This window comes from Crotalus tigris, unplaced genomic scaffold (assembly GCF_016545835.1).
Source record: "Crotalus tigris isolate CLP2741 ecotype Arizona unplaced genomic scaffold, ASM1654583v1 scf7180000018548.2558034, whole genome shotgun sequence".
NCBI classification, from domain to species: domain Eukaryota; kingdom Metazoa; phylum Chordata; class Lepidosauria; order Squamata; family Viperidae; genus Crotalus; species Crotalus tigris.
In genome coordinates this window covers 913,397-925,701 of record NW_024097071.1, presented here as the reverse complement: position 1 = coordinate 925,701, position 12,305 = coordinate 913,397, and the positions used below count along the sequence as shown (strand labels likewise).

Sequence of the window (12,305 nt, the reverse complement as noted above, 5' to 3'; positions counted from 1 at the left end):
CTTTATTTGACCAAGTGTGATTACACATACAAAAGGCACCAATAATAACACCAACAAGTGGGGATAGTAAAGGAGATAATAAGGATAATTATAATACTACAGGCATACTACATGTGTAAGTATACATAGATATTACACAGCACTGTGTGAATTAGGGGATCAGTAGAGTGATGACCCAAGGGGAAAAATTGTTCTCAGCCCTCCTTCTGACCCGCACAATATACAGGTCTTCTATGGGAGGCAGGCTGGTTGCAATTATTTTTTCTGCAGTCTTAACTATCCATTGCAGTCTTGCCTGTCCTGTTTGGTTCCTGTACCAAACCAGACAGTTATAGAAGTACATATGAAAGACTCAATAATTCCTCTATAAAATTGCATCAACAGCTCCTGGGGCAGTCTGAGCTTTCTGAATTGTTGCACGAAGAACATTCTTTATTGTAGATTTCTAATGATAGCTCTAATGTTAAGTGTCCATTTCAAGTTCTGGGAGATTATAGAACCCCAAAATTTGAAGGACTCTACTGCTGATACTGTGCTATCAAATATGATAAGAGGTAAAATAGAAGGGTAAAATTCACTCTCATCTCTACAGTTTTAAGCATATTCAGCTCCAGATGAATACGCTTATTCATCTGGACCATAGGGCCAGTTGTTCAACCTCCCATCTATATGCAAACTCATCACCATCTCAAATGAGGTCAACGACAATTGTATCATCTACAAACTTCAGAACTTTAACAGAGGGTTCCCCTGAGCTGCAGTCATTGGAATAGAGCAGGGGTATCAAACTCTATTTCATTGAGGGCCGCATCAGCATTGTGGTTGCCCTTAGGGGACTGGGGGATCATGGGTTGGTGGCCATGGCCGGCTCAATGTCGTTTGCGTCGGGGGACTGCCGGGTGGGGCTGTGGGGGGATCCGGGGGGCTGGGACAGAGAGGGTGGGACCAGGGTGGGCGCCGGGGTCTGGTGCAAGGGAGTAGTCTCGCCGTTCTCTCGGGCTCACAGGGGCTCCGGACAGTGGCGCTCCTGGGGTGCTGGGATGCTAGCACTGCATCCCGGTGCCTGGACGCATTGGGGAAGCTCCGGAACTGGGTTCGGATGGAGCAGGGAGGGGAGTCCCAGCTGCCTCTTGGGAATGGGAGGCTCCCTGCCCTTCCCGTTTCCCAGGACCGTTGGTGTGGTGGTGGGTGAGAGACTCGTTCTGTGTGGACGGTGGAGCTGGAGGATGAAGTTAGATGGTAGGGGCTGCGGCATGGTGGTGATGGTGACTGGCTGGGCTTTGCTGCCCATGCTCATCTGGGGGGCCGGATCGCATGCCTCCCCCCATGCCTCTGTGTCTGCCTGCACTTGGAGAGCCGGCCCAGTGCACTCGGACCCACCTGTACTGTGCAGGCTGCAGGATCCCAATGGTGCGCCAGCCGACAGGTGGCTGGACAGGCTGGCAGGCTGCTGCTGCTGCCGGGCACTGCTGGCTCCCGCGTGCTCATCACCTCCTATGTGCACGCCTGGGGTGGGGCACCCGGCCTGGCTGGGGTGAGCTGGGGCTGGGGTGTGGGGACTGGTCCCTCACCCTCTCCAGGCTGGCCCCTTGGGTAGGATCTGGGCCCATCATAGGCTTTTTGTTTGACATGTCTGGTATAGAGGGAAAAGAGCAACAGAGAGAGCATGCAGCCCTGAATGGCGCCTGTGCTCATTGTTTGTAGGTTCCTGTCTGATGGTACCTGCAGCATACCTTTGGTAACAGATCTAATGGGGTAGGCTGATGTAACCAATGAGAAGTATTTCCTCAGATAGCTTATTCCACACCATAAAGAGCTTTAAAGGTCAAAACCAGCATCTGGAATTGGACTCAGAAGCAAACTGGCAATCAGTGCAGCTCGCAGAATAGAAGTCATAACATGTGCTGTTCTAAGAGTGCATGTAACTGTCTGCATCACTGCATTCTCTATCAGCTGAAACTTCTGGATACTCTTCATCTAATTACTCTGCTCTTTTTCTATAATAATTTATGTAATAACACAAAAGGGATTGAAAATATTAACATTATGAAGTTTAAACCATTAGCCTAATTAAGTAATAAATAATAAGGTGCCATTGTTTCTACTACATGTTTATATACTATCTACTGTATATTTCTAAATTTATATTTGTATCTAGTTTATTTTTAGAGCACTATAGTACAAATAACTGCAGTTTTCAGTTTAAATTAATGAAAAAGAAAAGATGTAGATTTATTCAAAAATGTATCATTTAATAATTCTAGCTAAGTAGTTAATTATTACAAAAATTGAAAGGAATAGATACATATTCAAGGGAACTGCTGATCGTGGGGTTGGCAATTCTGAAAATGCTGTTCTTTCTATCTTTCATAAATTAATAATTATAGTTCTAACAGTTACAGTTCTTAGAGAACAGGAGGACAACTTCAGCGAGTATGCATTTTTCCCCACAATGCTCATCTGTGGATATAGGCTAATGAGGGCTGTAAGAAACTACTAATAGAAATTGGAGTTAATGATACCCAGGCTATTTTTAATGGATTGTGTGTTATATGTGTTACAGATTCAGATTTGAATTTTCACAAATCTGGAAAAATTAAATGAAAAAAAGGCCACAATAGAAATCAACATTTGTTCAGTTGTTGTTGTTTTCCTAAATGAAATTAGAGTATAGCAGATTTGAGACCCACCGAGAAGAGAGAAATGTTGCTTTAAATGAACCATAATAGTTTCCTTCCAGAGGAAATAAATATGAACTATGATATGTAATATTATTAATTGTATTATTTTACAGATGCAAACAGGCGTGTGTCAGGAGGTGCTATGCAGCTGTCCTTTAGTCAGTTAACTATAGACTACTATCCATTTCACAAAGCAGGTAAAAGTTGAGTTTTGTTTACTGGTTGCCAAACTGCTTGATCAGCACTTTATTTTTCCACAGTAAATCTTACATATGATATTATTGACTAAAGTGAATTGAGAATGCTGCAGATATGAAATTTTGCACAATAGGTTATATTGTATAATATAATAGGTTATATCACAGTTCAAAAAGATACTTAAATGATTGGAAATAGTTATTTACTGTATAATGTTCTGAGAATTTCAGTTATTCTTAGCAGCTCTTAAAACAGCTGTTCCGAATCTGTTGTTATCTAGATGTCTTCAGTAAATACACTCATCATCCCCAGCCAGAACTCCAAGGTTTCCAAACTGGAAAGGATTTGAAAAGAATAATAAAAGTCATTAGGTTTGAAGATAATTCCTATGAAGAAAGGCTTTGATGTTTGGCCTTTCTAGTTGTGGTAATTATGGTCATTACAGTGGTGTATAGAATTATATATGGTATGGAGAAAATTCTTGAGAGAATTTTTCCTCTCTTAATACTAAAGTTTAAAGTTATCCAATAGGGATATAAGGATAGTAAAAAAAGTATTGTTTTAAACAGCGTACACAAGTAGTATTTGACTTACAACCACAGATGGGACCAGAATCTTGGTCGTCATTGAGCAAAGTGGTCATTAAGTGAGATGTCACATGACTGCTTTACTCAACGACCACAATTCCAGTATTCCCGATAATGGTAGCTAAGTGACCTCATGTGTCATTAAGACCCAGGTAAGGAGCACACGGGTACCTTAGTAGAGATGGGGGAGGCCCTGGGAAGCTGCACACAAGTTGGAGGATGCTGCAACATGATACAAAGCTACCACAACCCGGGAGGTCTCAGCTGGTCACCTGGCCCACCAGCACTCACAAACCTGCCATGGACTTAGAGGCCCCGGCTGGCCACATGGCCCAACAGTGTGTGCCAAACTGCCATGGCCAAATTTGGAGAAGGAGGCTTCTGGAGGTTTGCAGCAATGGAGCCTACTTGAAAAATGCCATGAGATAGTCTTGGGAAGAATGCCACGCCTCACATAGGCTGGATGTGCTTCTCAGAAGCTGGAGAAAAAGGTAAAGTGGAGTCCATTGTGCATGTTGGTGGGCTGGGTGGCCAGCTGAGTCCTCCCCAGGTCACAGCAGATTTGCACACGCTGGTGGGTCACTGAGATGGGGGGAGATGGGTGGGGGAATTGTAGTACCCCTGTTATCATAAGTGCAAGTGGGTTGCCAAGCACAACTTTTGATCATTATCATTTTTATCATGGGGATATTGCAATGGCTGTAACTTCAGGCATGGGTCATAAGTCAATTTTTTCAGCACTTTTGAACAATTTACGGAACAAATAGTCATAAATTGAGGACTACCTGTATATATGAAATATCAATTTCATTTGTGTTGGTATGATGTGATAAGGACTACTAGGTTAGATGGCTTGAAGGAGATTGGATTAAGTGATGGAGTAAGTGACTATTAAGAATGATATGGGTATTGGACTTCCAGGTTATAGGGACACAGTGCCCTTGAATACCAAGTTTTGAAAAATAATAATGGAAATTTATTAGAGAGCTCAGGGCTGCTTCATGAGGCATTTGAATAGAATGTGTTGGAGAACAATCATCCCAGTTGGGTAGAGGAATCAAAAGGAGAATTAGTATGGACTTGGTATGTAAACAAAAGAGGGCAAGGTCTAACCCCATCCTCGAATGCCTTTGAGCCTTATTTAGTCTTTCCCAGGTGAATCTGCCAATCTGGGAAGATTCCTGTGAAATAGGCAAATAACAATAAAGTAGCTAGTTTGAACTCTGTACATGTGGGCCTGGTTGTGCCTCACAAATGCTGGATAACATAGATTTTTGAAATGATGTAGTAAAAGCTTTTTTAAAATTCATTACATCTTTAGTGCCTTAATATTGATGTTAGGCAATTACAAACTGGAATCTAAACAAGCTTCAAATATTTTAAAATAGATAATTATGAATAAAATATTAAAATATTATAAATGGATTTAAGTTAGGTGCTTAAATTTCTTTTTCATTTATATTAAATATATACAATTGTAGATGAGAGCTGCAGCCATTGGATGCATTACAGTGATGCTACAAAAACCAGAAGTGAATGGGCAGAAGAACTGCTGCAAGAGTTCAAAGGAAATATTGAATTGCTTAAGCAGGCTGTGAAGGATCACAATTTAGATTCTCCAGTTAAATCCCCATTCCAGGAGTCTCCACAGCATATGCAGATAGGTATTTAGGATTTTTCATTTTTACAATCTATTTGTGGACACAGGTCTTATTTGATTTGATTAGAAACACCAAAACATTTGTTTTGAATAAATTTGGCTGTCTTTCCTTATAATTTGGTAATCTTTATTCATACTATATTGTAGTCTCCCATGTACGTAAAAAAATAATTTGGGAGATTGATGCTTATATTCTTGTGTGTGAACAAGAATACCAACCTTGCTGTCAAGCAAAATGAAGCCTCTAATAGCGAGTGCCACACAAAGTGCACTAACCAGATAGGTGGTAAGACAGTAGGGGAACTCAGGCACTACACAGGTTATGTAGAAAGTAAACACAGGGCCAGTCACAAAGGACTCAAATGTCTATACACCAATGCACAGAGTATGAACAGCAAACAGGGTGAACTAGAAATTCAGGTTAATGAGGGCAGATATGATATTGTTGCCATTACGGAAACATGGTGGGATGAAACCCACACGTGGAACACACAGGTAGAGGGATTTAAATTATTTAAAAGAAACAGATCAAATAAAAGAGGAGGTGGAGTTGCTCTCTATATAAGAAATAACTACATCTCTACAGAAATAGAGCACAACAATGATAAAAACTGTCTTGAATGCATTTGGGTCAATATAAAAGGGAAAAAAAATGACATTGCCATAGGTGTATACTACAGACCACCCAACCAAACAGAGGAAATAGATAAACTTTTTGCTAGTCAGCTAATTAAGGTATGTAGGAAGCACATCACAATAGTAATGGGGACTTTAACTACCCTCAACTGGGAGACAAACTCTGCACCAAGTGGAAGGTCAAACAGGTTCTTGGCAAACCTAACAGACAACTTTGTGTCCCCAAAAGTAGAGAAGGGAACTAGGGGATTAGCCATTTTGGATCTAATTCTCACTAATGGAGATGAAAAGATAGAAGGTGTTGAAGCCATAGGAACCCTGGGAGGAAGTGATCATGCAATATTAGAATTCAACATTATGGAAGCACAAGCAATAGAACACAGTCAAACTAGAGTCTTGGACTTCAAGAGAGCTAATTTCAATAAACTTAGAGAGGGATTGGGAAGGATTCCATGGATGAGAATCCTCAAGGGGAAAACAACTCCAGAAGCTTGGGAAATTTTGAAAAATAAGATAATAAAAGCACAGACTAGCACAATACCAACAAAGAGGAAAAATAACAGCTCTCAAAAGAAACCAGCATGGCTGCATAAAGAACTCTCTGACAAATTGAAAGATAAAAAGGACAAGTATAGAAAATGGAAAGAGGGGAAGATAACTAAGTCAGAATATCAGCAAATAGCCCAAGCCTGCAAAGATGAAGTGAGGAAAGCCAAGGCTCAAAATGAACTAAGTCTTGTGACCAAAGTCAAAAATAACAAAAAAAGCTTCTTTCAACAGGTAAAAAACAAGAAAAAAGTCCATTAGTGGGTGAAAGTGACAAGAAGGTGACAAGCAACGGAGAAAGCAGAACTATTTAACTCATTTTTTGCATCTGTCTTTACATAAAGGAAAAAACAGACCAACCTATCAAAAATAGTGCCATAAAAAACAGAATAGAAACACAAGTTAAGATAGGCAAGAAAATGGTAAGTGAGCACCTGTCCCCCCTAGACGAGTTCAAATCACCAGGACCAGATGGATTACACCCCAAGGTTCTTAAGGAACTGGCAGATGTGATCTCGGAACCACTGAACTATATTTTTCAAAGATCCTGGAGCACAGGGTAACTACCTGAGGACTGGAAAAGAGCTGATGTAGTTCCCATCCTCAAAAAAGGAAAAAAAAATGGACCCAGGAAATTACAGACCTATCAGCCTGACCTCAATACCTGGGAAGATCCTGGAAAAGATAATCAAACAACGGATCAATGAACACCTAGAGGCAAACAAAGTCATTACTAAAAGCCAACATGGGTTTGTCAAAAATAGATCATGCCAGACAAATTTGACCAAGTGACAAAATTAGTGGATCAGAGGAATGCTGTGGACATAATTTACTTGGACTTCAGTAAGGCATTTGATAAATATAAACGTACTACTTGACAAGATAGAAAAATGTGGGGTAGACAGAACCACCACCAGATGGATCCATAGCTGGCTGACCAGCCGTACTCAGCAAGTGGTCCTCAATGGAACCGCATCTACATGGAGGGAAGTGTGTAGTGGGGTACCCCAGGGCTGTGTTCTGGGCCCAGTGCTCTTCAACATCTTCATCAACGATTTGGACGAGGGGATAGATGGGGAACTCGTCAGATTTGCAGATGACACCAAGCTGGCAGGAATAGCCAACACTCCAGAAGACAGCCTTAAGATACAGAAGGATCTGGACAGACTTGAACATTGGGCACTATCTAACAAAATGAAATTCAATGGTGAAAAAAGCAAGGTTCTACATTTAGGCAAGAAAAACCCAAATGCACAAGTAGAGCATAGGTGGCACCTTGCTCAATAGTAGTAACTATGAGAGGGACCTCGGAGTCCTAGAAGACAATTATCTAAATATGAGCCAGCAATGTGCTGCAGCTGCCAAAAAGGCCAACACGGTGCTAGGCTACATTAACAGAGGATAGAATCAAGATCACGTGAAGTGTTAATACCACTTTACAATGCCTTGGTAAGGCCACACTTGGAATACTGCATCCAGTTTTGGTCACCACGATGTAAAAAAGATGTTAAGACTCTAGAAAGAGTACAAAGAAAAGTAACAGATGATTAGGGGACTGGAGGCTAAAGCATATGAGGAACGGCTGCTGGAATTGGGTATGTCTAGGTATGTCTCTCCTTAATGAAGAGAAGGACGAGGGGGGACATGATACCAGTGTTCCAATATCTCAGGGGCTGCCACAAAAAAGAGGGAGTCAAGCTATTTTCCAAAGCGCTTGAAGGCAGGACAAGAAGCAACAGGTGGAAACTAATCAAGGAGAGAAGCAACCTAGAACTAATGAGAAACTTCCTGACAGTTAGAACAATTAACCAGTGGAACAACCTGCCTCCAGAAGCGGTGAATGCTCCAACACTGGAAGTTTTTAAGAAGAGACTGGACAGCCATTTGTCTGAAATGGTATAGGGTTTCCTGCCTGAGCAGGGGGTTGAACTAGATGACCTCCAAGGTCCCTTCCAACGTGATGATGATGATGATGATGATGATAAATAATTTATTAGGTTTCCAATCCTGTATGAATTGTGCAATTAATAAGTCAATTTATATTTGTTTCCTTTCATTTGCCCTCTCTTATTGAAATTTTAGTTTATTTTAATTATTTTTACATTACCCAGCAACATGAATATAGGGGATTTTAGAAGGTAGACTATACTGTATGTGTTTTTATGCTTTTTGTTTCTTGTAGGTAAGGATCAAATGTCAAAAGGAATTTCTAAGTCTTTTGTGTCATCACAGCAGCCAAAGGAGAAATTGATGTGTAGCCCAGTGGTACTTAGACTTGCAGATGTCAATTTTTATCAGGTACATTTAAATAATAACTGCTACAACAAGTTAATATTACTCTTATTTTATGTCCAAAATTATGAGATTCTTAATACAACTGTTGACTTTAATCCATATGACAGATTTTGCCAAAGTAATTGTTGGCGTAAAGGGTTATTTTCTTATTCCAAACTATTTCTGTTTTTAGTCTTATAATTGGGAGAAAAAAATCTTTGATCAGATTGGATTGCTTCAAATGGGCATTATATCATCCGCAGTCACTTTTGCCTTTCTAGTTTATTTCTATCAGAATGAAAATCAGGAACTATTTGCTGGGTTTTTTTTCATTGCAATTTAATTGGACAGTTGGCCCATTTCTTAAGCTTGATTTAGACTTGTCCACTACTGCTCATAGACAATGATGCATACCTATGCTGGGATGGGGTTGATGGGTAAGTGTAGGTTGCAGATGGTTGCAAATGGACTGATGCGTACACCTCCCAAATCCTAACTACACATTGCATGGAGATCTGTGTCTGCATGCTGATTGGCTGATCCAACTTTCTATTGGGAGGCAGGTGGAAGGCAAGGCACACACAACAAAATAGAGGATTTAAGTGGAAATGCAACAGCTATTCAGCCATCTCCAAATGACATGTACATATGTTCCCTGACATGCAGTGTAGCAGAAATCTGTTCCAGAAGTCTGTGCTCAGCATGCTTCTTTGAAGAATTCTGAGGGCAGGAGAGTTTTTTAAAAAATATTATTATAATTGACTACATCTTGAGCTTAAGTTATAATTATTTATAATCTAAGCCACCTGTAGAACTTTTAGGAATATCTGGTTATAATAAGCAAGCAGTTATTTACCATAGTTTTTGTTTCATATGATGAAAAGTATCACAGTTTATGCACCTCAAAAAGAAATATATTTTGGATTATCCTGTTTGAAAATGTAACAGGTTAACTTTTCTACTGTGCTATATATAAAGCTTATTAAACCTTATTATATCTTGGGATATAATTATCTGCTTCCAGAAGGAGAATATATCTGATATTAGATTTAACTTTTTGAGATAAAATTTCTGTGCCTGATCTTAGAGGGAAGAAGAATCTTACAAACATTGATGTCCTAGGTAAACAAGACTGCACTTAGTCAATTTTTTTTAAGCTGACTCATTCCTAGGATTATGTAATGTTTGCAAATTATAGTATTAAAAATTTGGATGTTAATATAAATATATTCTATCTTTTTAGCTAATACTGTAAATGATTATTAGAACCTTTGCGTATTCAGGCAATTTAATTTATTTTTCTCATTTTTCTTATTTGATTTGATTGACTTAAACATATAAAATGTATGTGAAAACAGTAAGCTTAAAGACATGGTAACTTATAGTACATATGGTACATACACAAACAATTCACATATAATTTTAAGGTATTATATTTATGTAGCATAATAACACATTTTTAACTCTGATTTTAACACCATTGGGACCAAACTAGGCAAAGGGCTTAGTTTTACAACTATTTAAAATTAAGAAATAATTATTGAAATGTTAACAGCATATTAAGAATGACATTTCCTTGTATGCTCTATACCAGTGGTTCTTAACCTGGGCGATATTGCCCCCCAGGGGGCGATTTCATTTTTCAGGGGGGCGATGGAACGAAAAAGGGTGACAGGGGGGCAAAGGAACGAAAAGGGGGCGATATGGGGTCGATGGAGCGAGATGTTTTGGGGACACTTTTGAGACTTTTTCGTACAGTGAATTGCTGTATATCTGTCATACAAAAACATCAGATTGCTTGCTATTAGTGGATTGAATTGTGTTTTCAAATGTTCCTCCAGCTAGCTTCAGTACAGAACGCCGTACATATGTGAATACGCATCGCTTATCTTCATGCGCATTGCACAGCAGCCTCTACCCATACAGTGGCACGCCATTGGCCAGAATATGGGCGATATGGGAAAAAGACTGGAAATAAATTATTTGCATCGATATGTCCTGATGACAATTTTAAAGAAAACAAAAAGGTGTTTGCATAAATTGAAGAATTATTTCCTATGATTGAGACATTATTTGGGGGAGGGGGCAATGACAACTTCCTCATTTGCTCAAGGGGGCGATTCGTTCAAAAAGGTTAAGAACCACTGCTCTATACAAATCCAGTACCATGCACCAAGTGTCATAAATGCCCCCCAAATGTATTTGTCTTTTTCGGGTTATTAAAATGAAAATATTTTTCCTAATAATCATGAAATGTGACAGGTAAGAAGTTGTTAACTCCTGTACTTCACAAAACCTAAATGCTGAATTTCTTATTTTCAGGTCTCTACAGCAGATCATTGTCATCGTTCGCCTAAAACTCTTATTTCTTGCAACAAAAAATCTCTGTATCTCCCACAAGAAATGCCAGCCATTCATATAGAATTCACTGAATACTATTATCCAGATGGCAAAGACTTTCCTAGTAAAATGTTTTCTTATCTTTTTTCCTTTGTTAAATCATTGTAGCTGTTTTGAAAGTGGATCTTCAATTTAATGGATTCATATTTAGTGGTCTGCAGATATAGTGAACTGTATTCTATTTGGAAATCTTTTTCAAATAATGGCAATTCCTTTGAATCCAAAACAGTCTGAACAAGACAGTTAAATTTTGTCATATTTTCTGCAGCTATATAACAAAACACAGATTATGCTTTTTTGTATAATTATGTTGGTATACAAAAGATGCATGTATTACTGAAAGGTATTTGTTAATTACTTTTAAATTAACAGACATTGAGAATAATGGATACTCCCTGCCCTCAATCCATTAAAATGAAGTTTCTCCTATATTCAGGGAAGATATATTTATTTCTAGCAGATACATCTAGCAAAAGATTAGGGTTAGGTAGATACTGATAAACCAGACAAGTTGGAGGATTATACCATAGAGCAGGTTTGACAAACATTTCAGAAGCAAAGTTTAAGACTATTTACTTAGCACTGCATATAACACATTTATCTTGGTCAAAATGTTAGCGTGGATGGTAAAATAATTACAAAAGAATTGTAACTAGAATTGGAATGGAATATTCTAAAAGGGATCAAAGCTATATAAAAAGCTATGTATTGCAATTTTTTGTAAATTTCACTGGTGTTTGTGAATTTTTTTCCAAATCTCATTTCTACTATGGTAGTTATCAAAATATTATTAGAGATTTAGTGCCACACTAAGGAAACCACTGCCATACTAATAACACTGTTTTTCCTTGGAGCCAATATTCTTCAAGCACCTAGCTTATTATAGACATAGTAACTCTACTTTTAAAACATTTTAATATAATATTTTTTTTATTTCCTTTAGTTCCAAATGCAAACTTGTATATTCAACTAAATGCACTGCAGTTCACTTTGGACGAGAGAAGTATTCTTTGGCTAAATCAATTTGTATTGGATATGAAACAGAGTCTCAGTCAGTTTATGGCCATGTACAAGTTAAATGACAATTCAAAATCAGAAGAACATGTTGATGTTCGAGTTGACGGATTAATGATAAAGGTACAGTTTGCAAAAGCATAACACAACATTGCTAAGTGTTTCATTCCTATAAAGAATGATGCATGAGAACAGTCCCTGTTTTGAAACTATTTGAAACTGTGGAGCCATTTTTAAATGACAGATCATGGACAATGTGCCAGTGACTGTCTTGGTTTCTAACTTTTATAGGACATTTGGACCTTTCAG

General features: G+C 38.7%; 1 protein-coding gene across 1 annotated transcript in view; it reads left to right on the top strand.

Annotated features, from left to right (window-relative positions):
• UHRF1BP1L (UHRF1 binding protein 1 like) overlaps positions 1 to 12,305 on the top strand; it is a 67,716-nt gene that overhangs the window by 31,548 nt on the left and 23,863 nt on the right. The window contains exons 9-13 of the mRNA XM_039354062.1: positions 2,795 to 2,878; positions 4,948 to 5,130; positions 8,491 to 8,606; positions 10,905 to 11,046; positions 11,926 to 12,119. Of these exons, the coding sequence (XP_039209996.1) occupies positions 2,795 to 2,878; positions 4,948 to 5,130; positions 8,491 to 8,606; positions 10,905 to 11,046; positions 11,926 to 12,119 (719 nt within the window). The remainder of the gene's footprint in view (positions 1 to 2,794; positions 2,879 to 4,947; positions 5,131 to 8,490; positions 8,607 to 10,904; positions 11,047 to 11,925; positions 12,120 to 12,305) is intronic.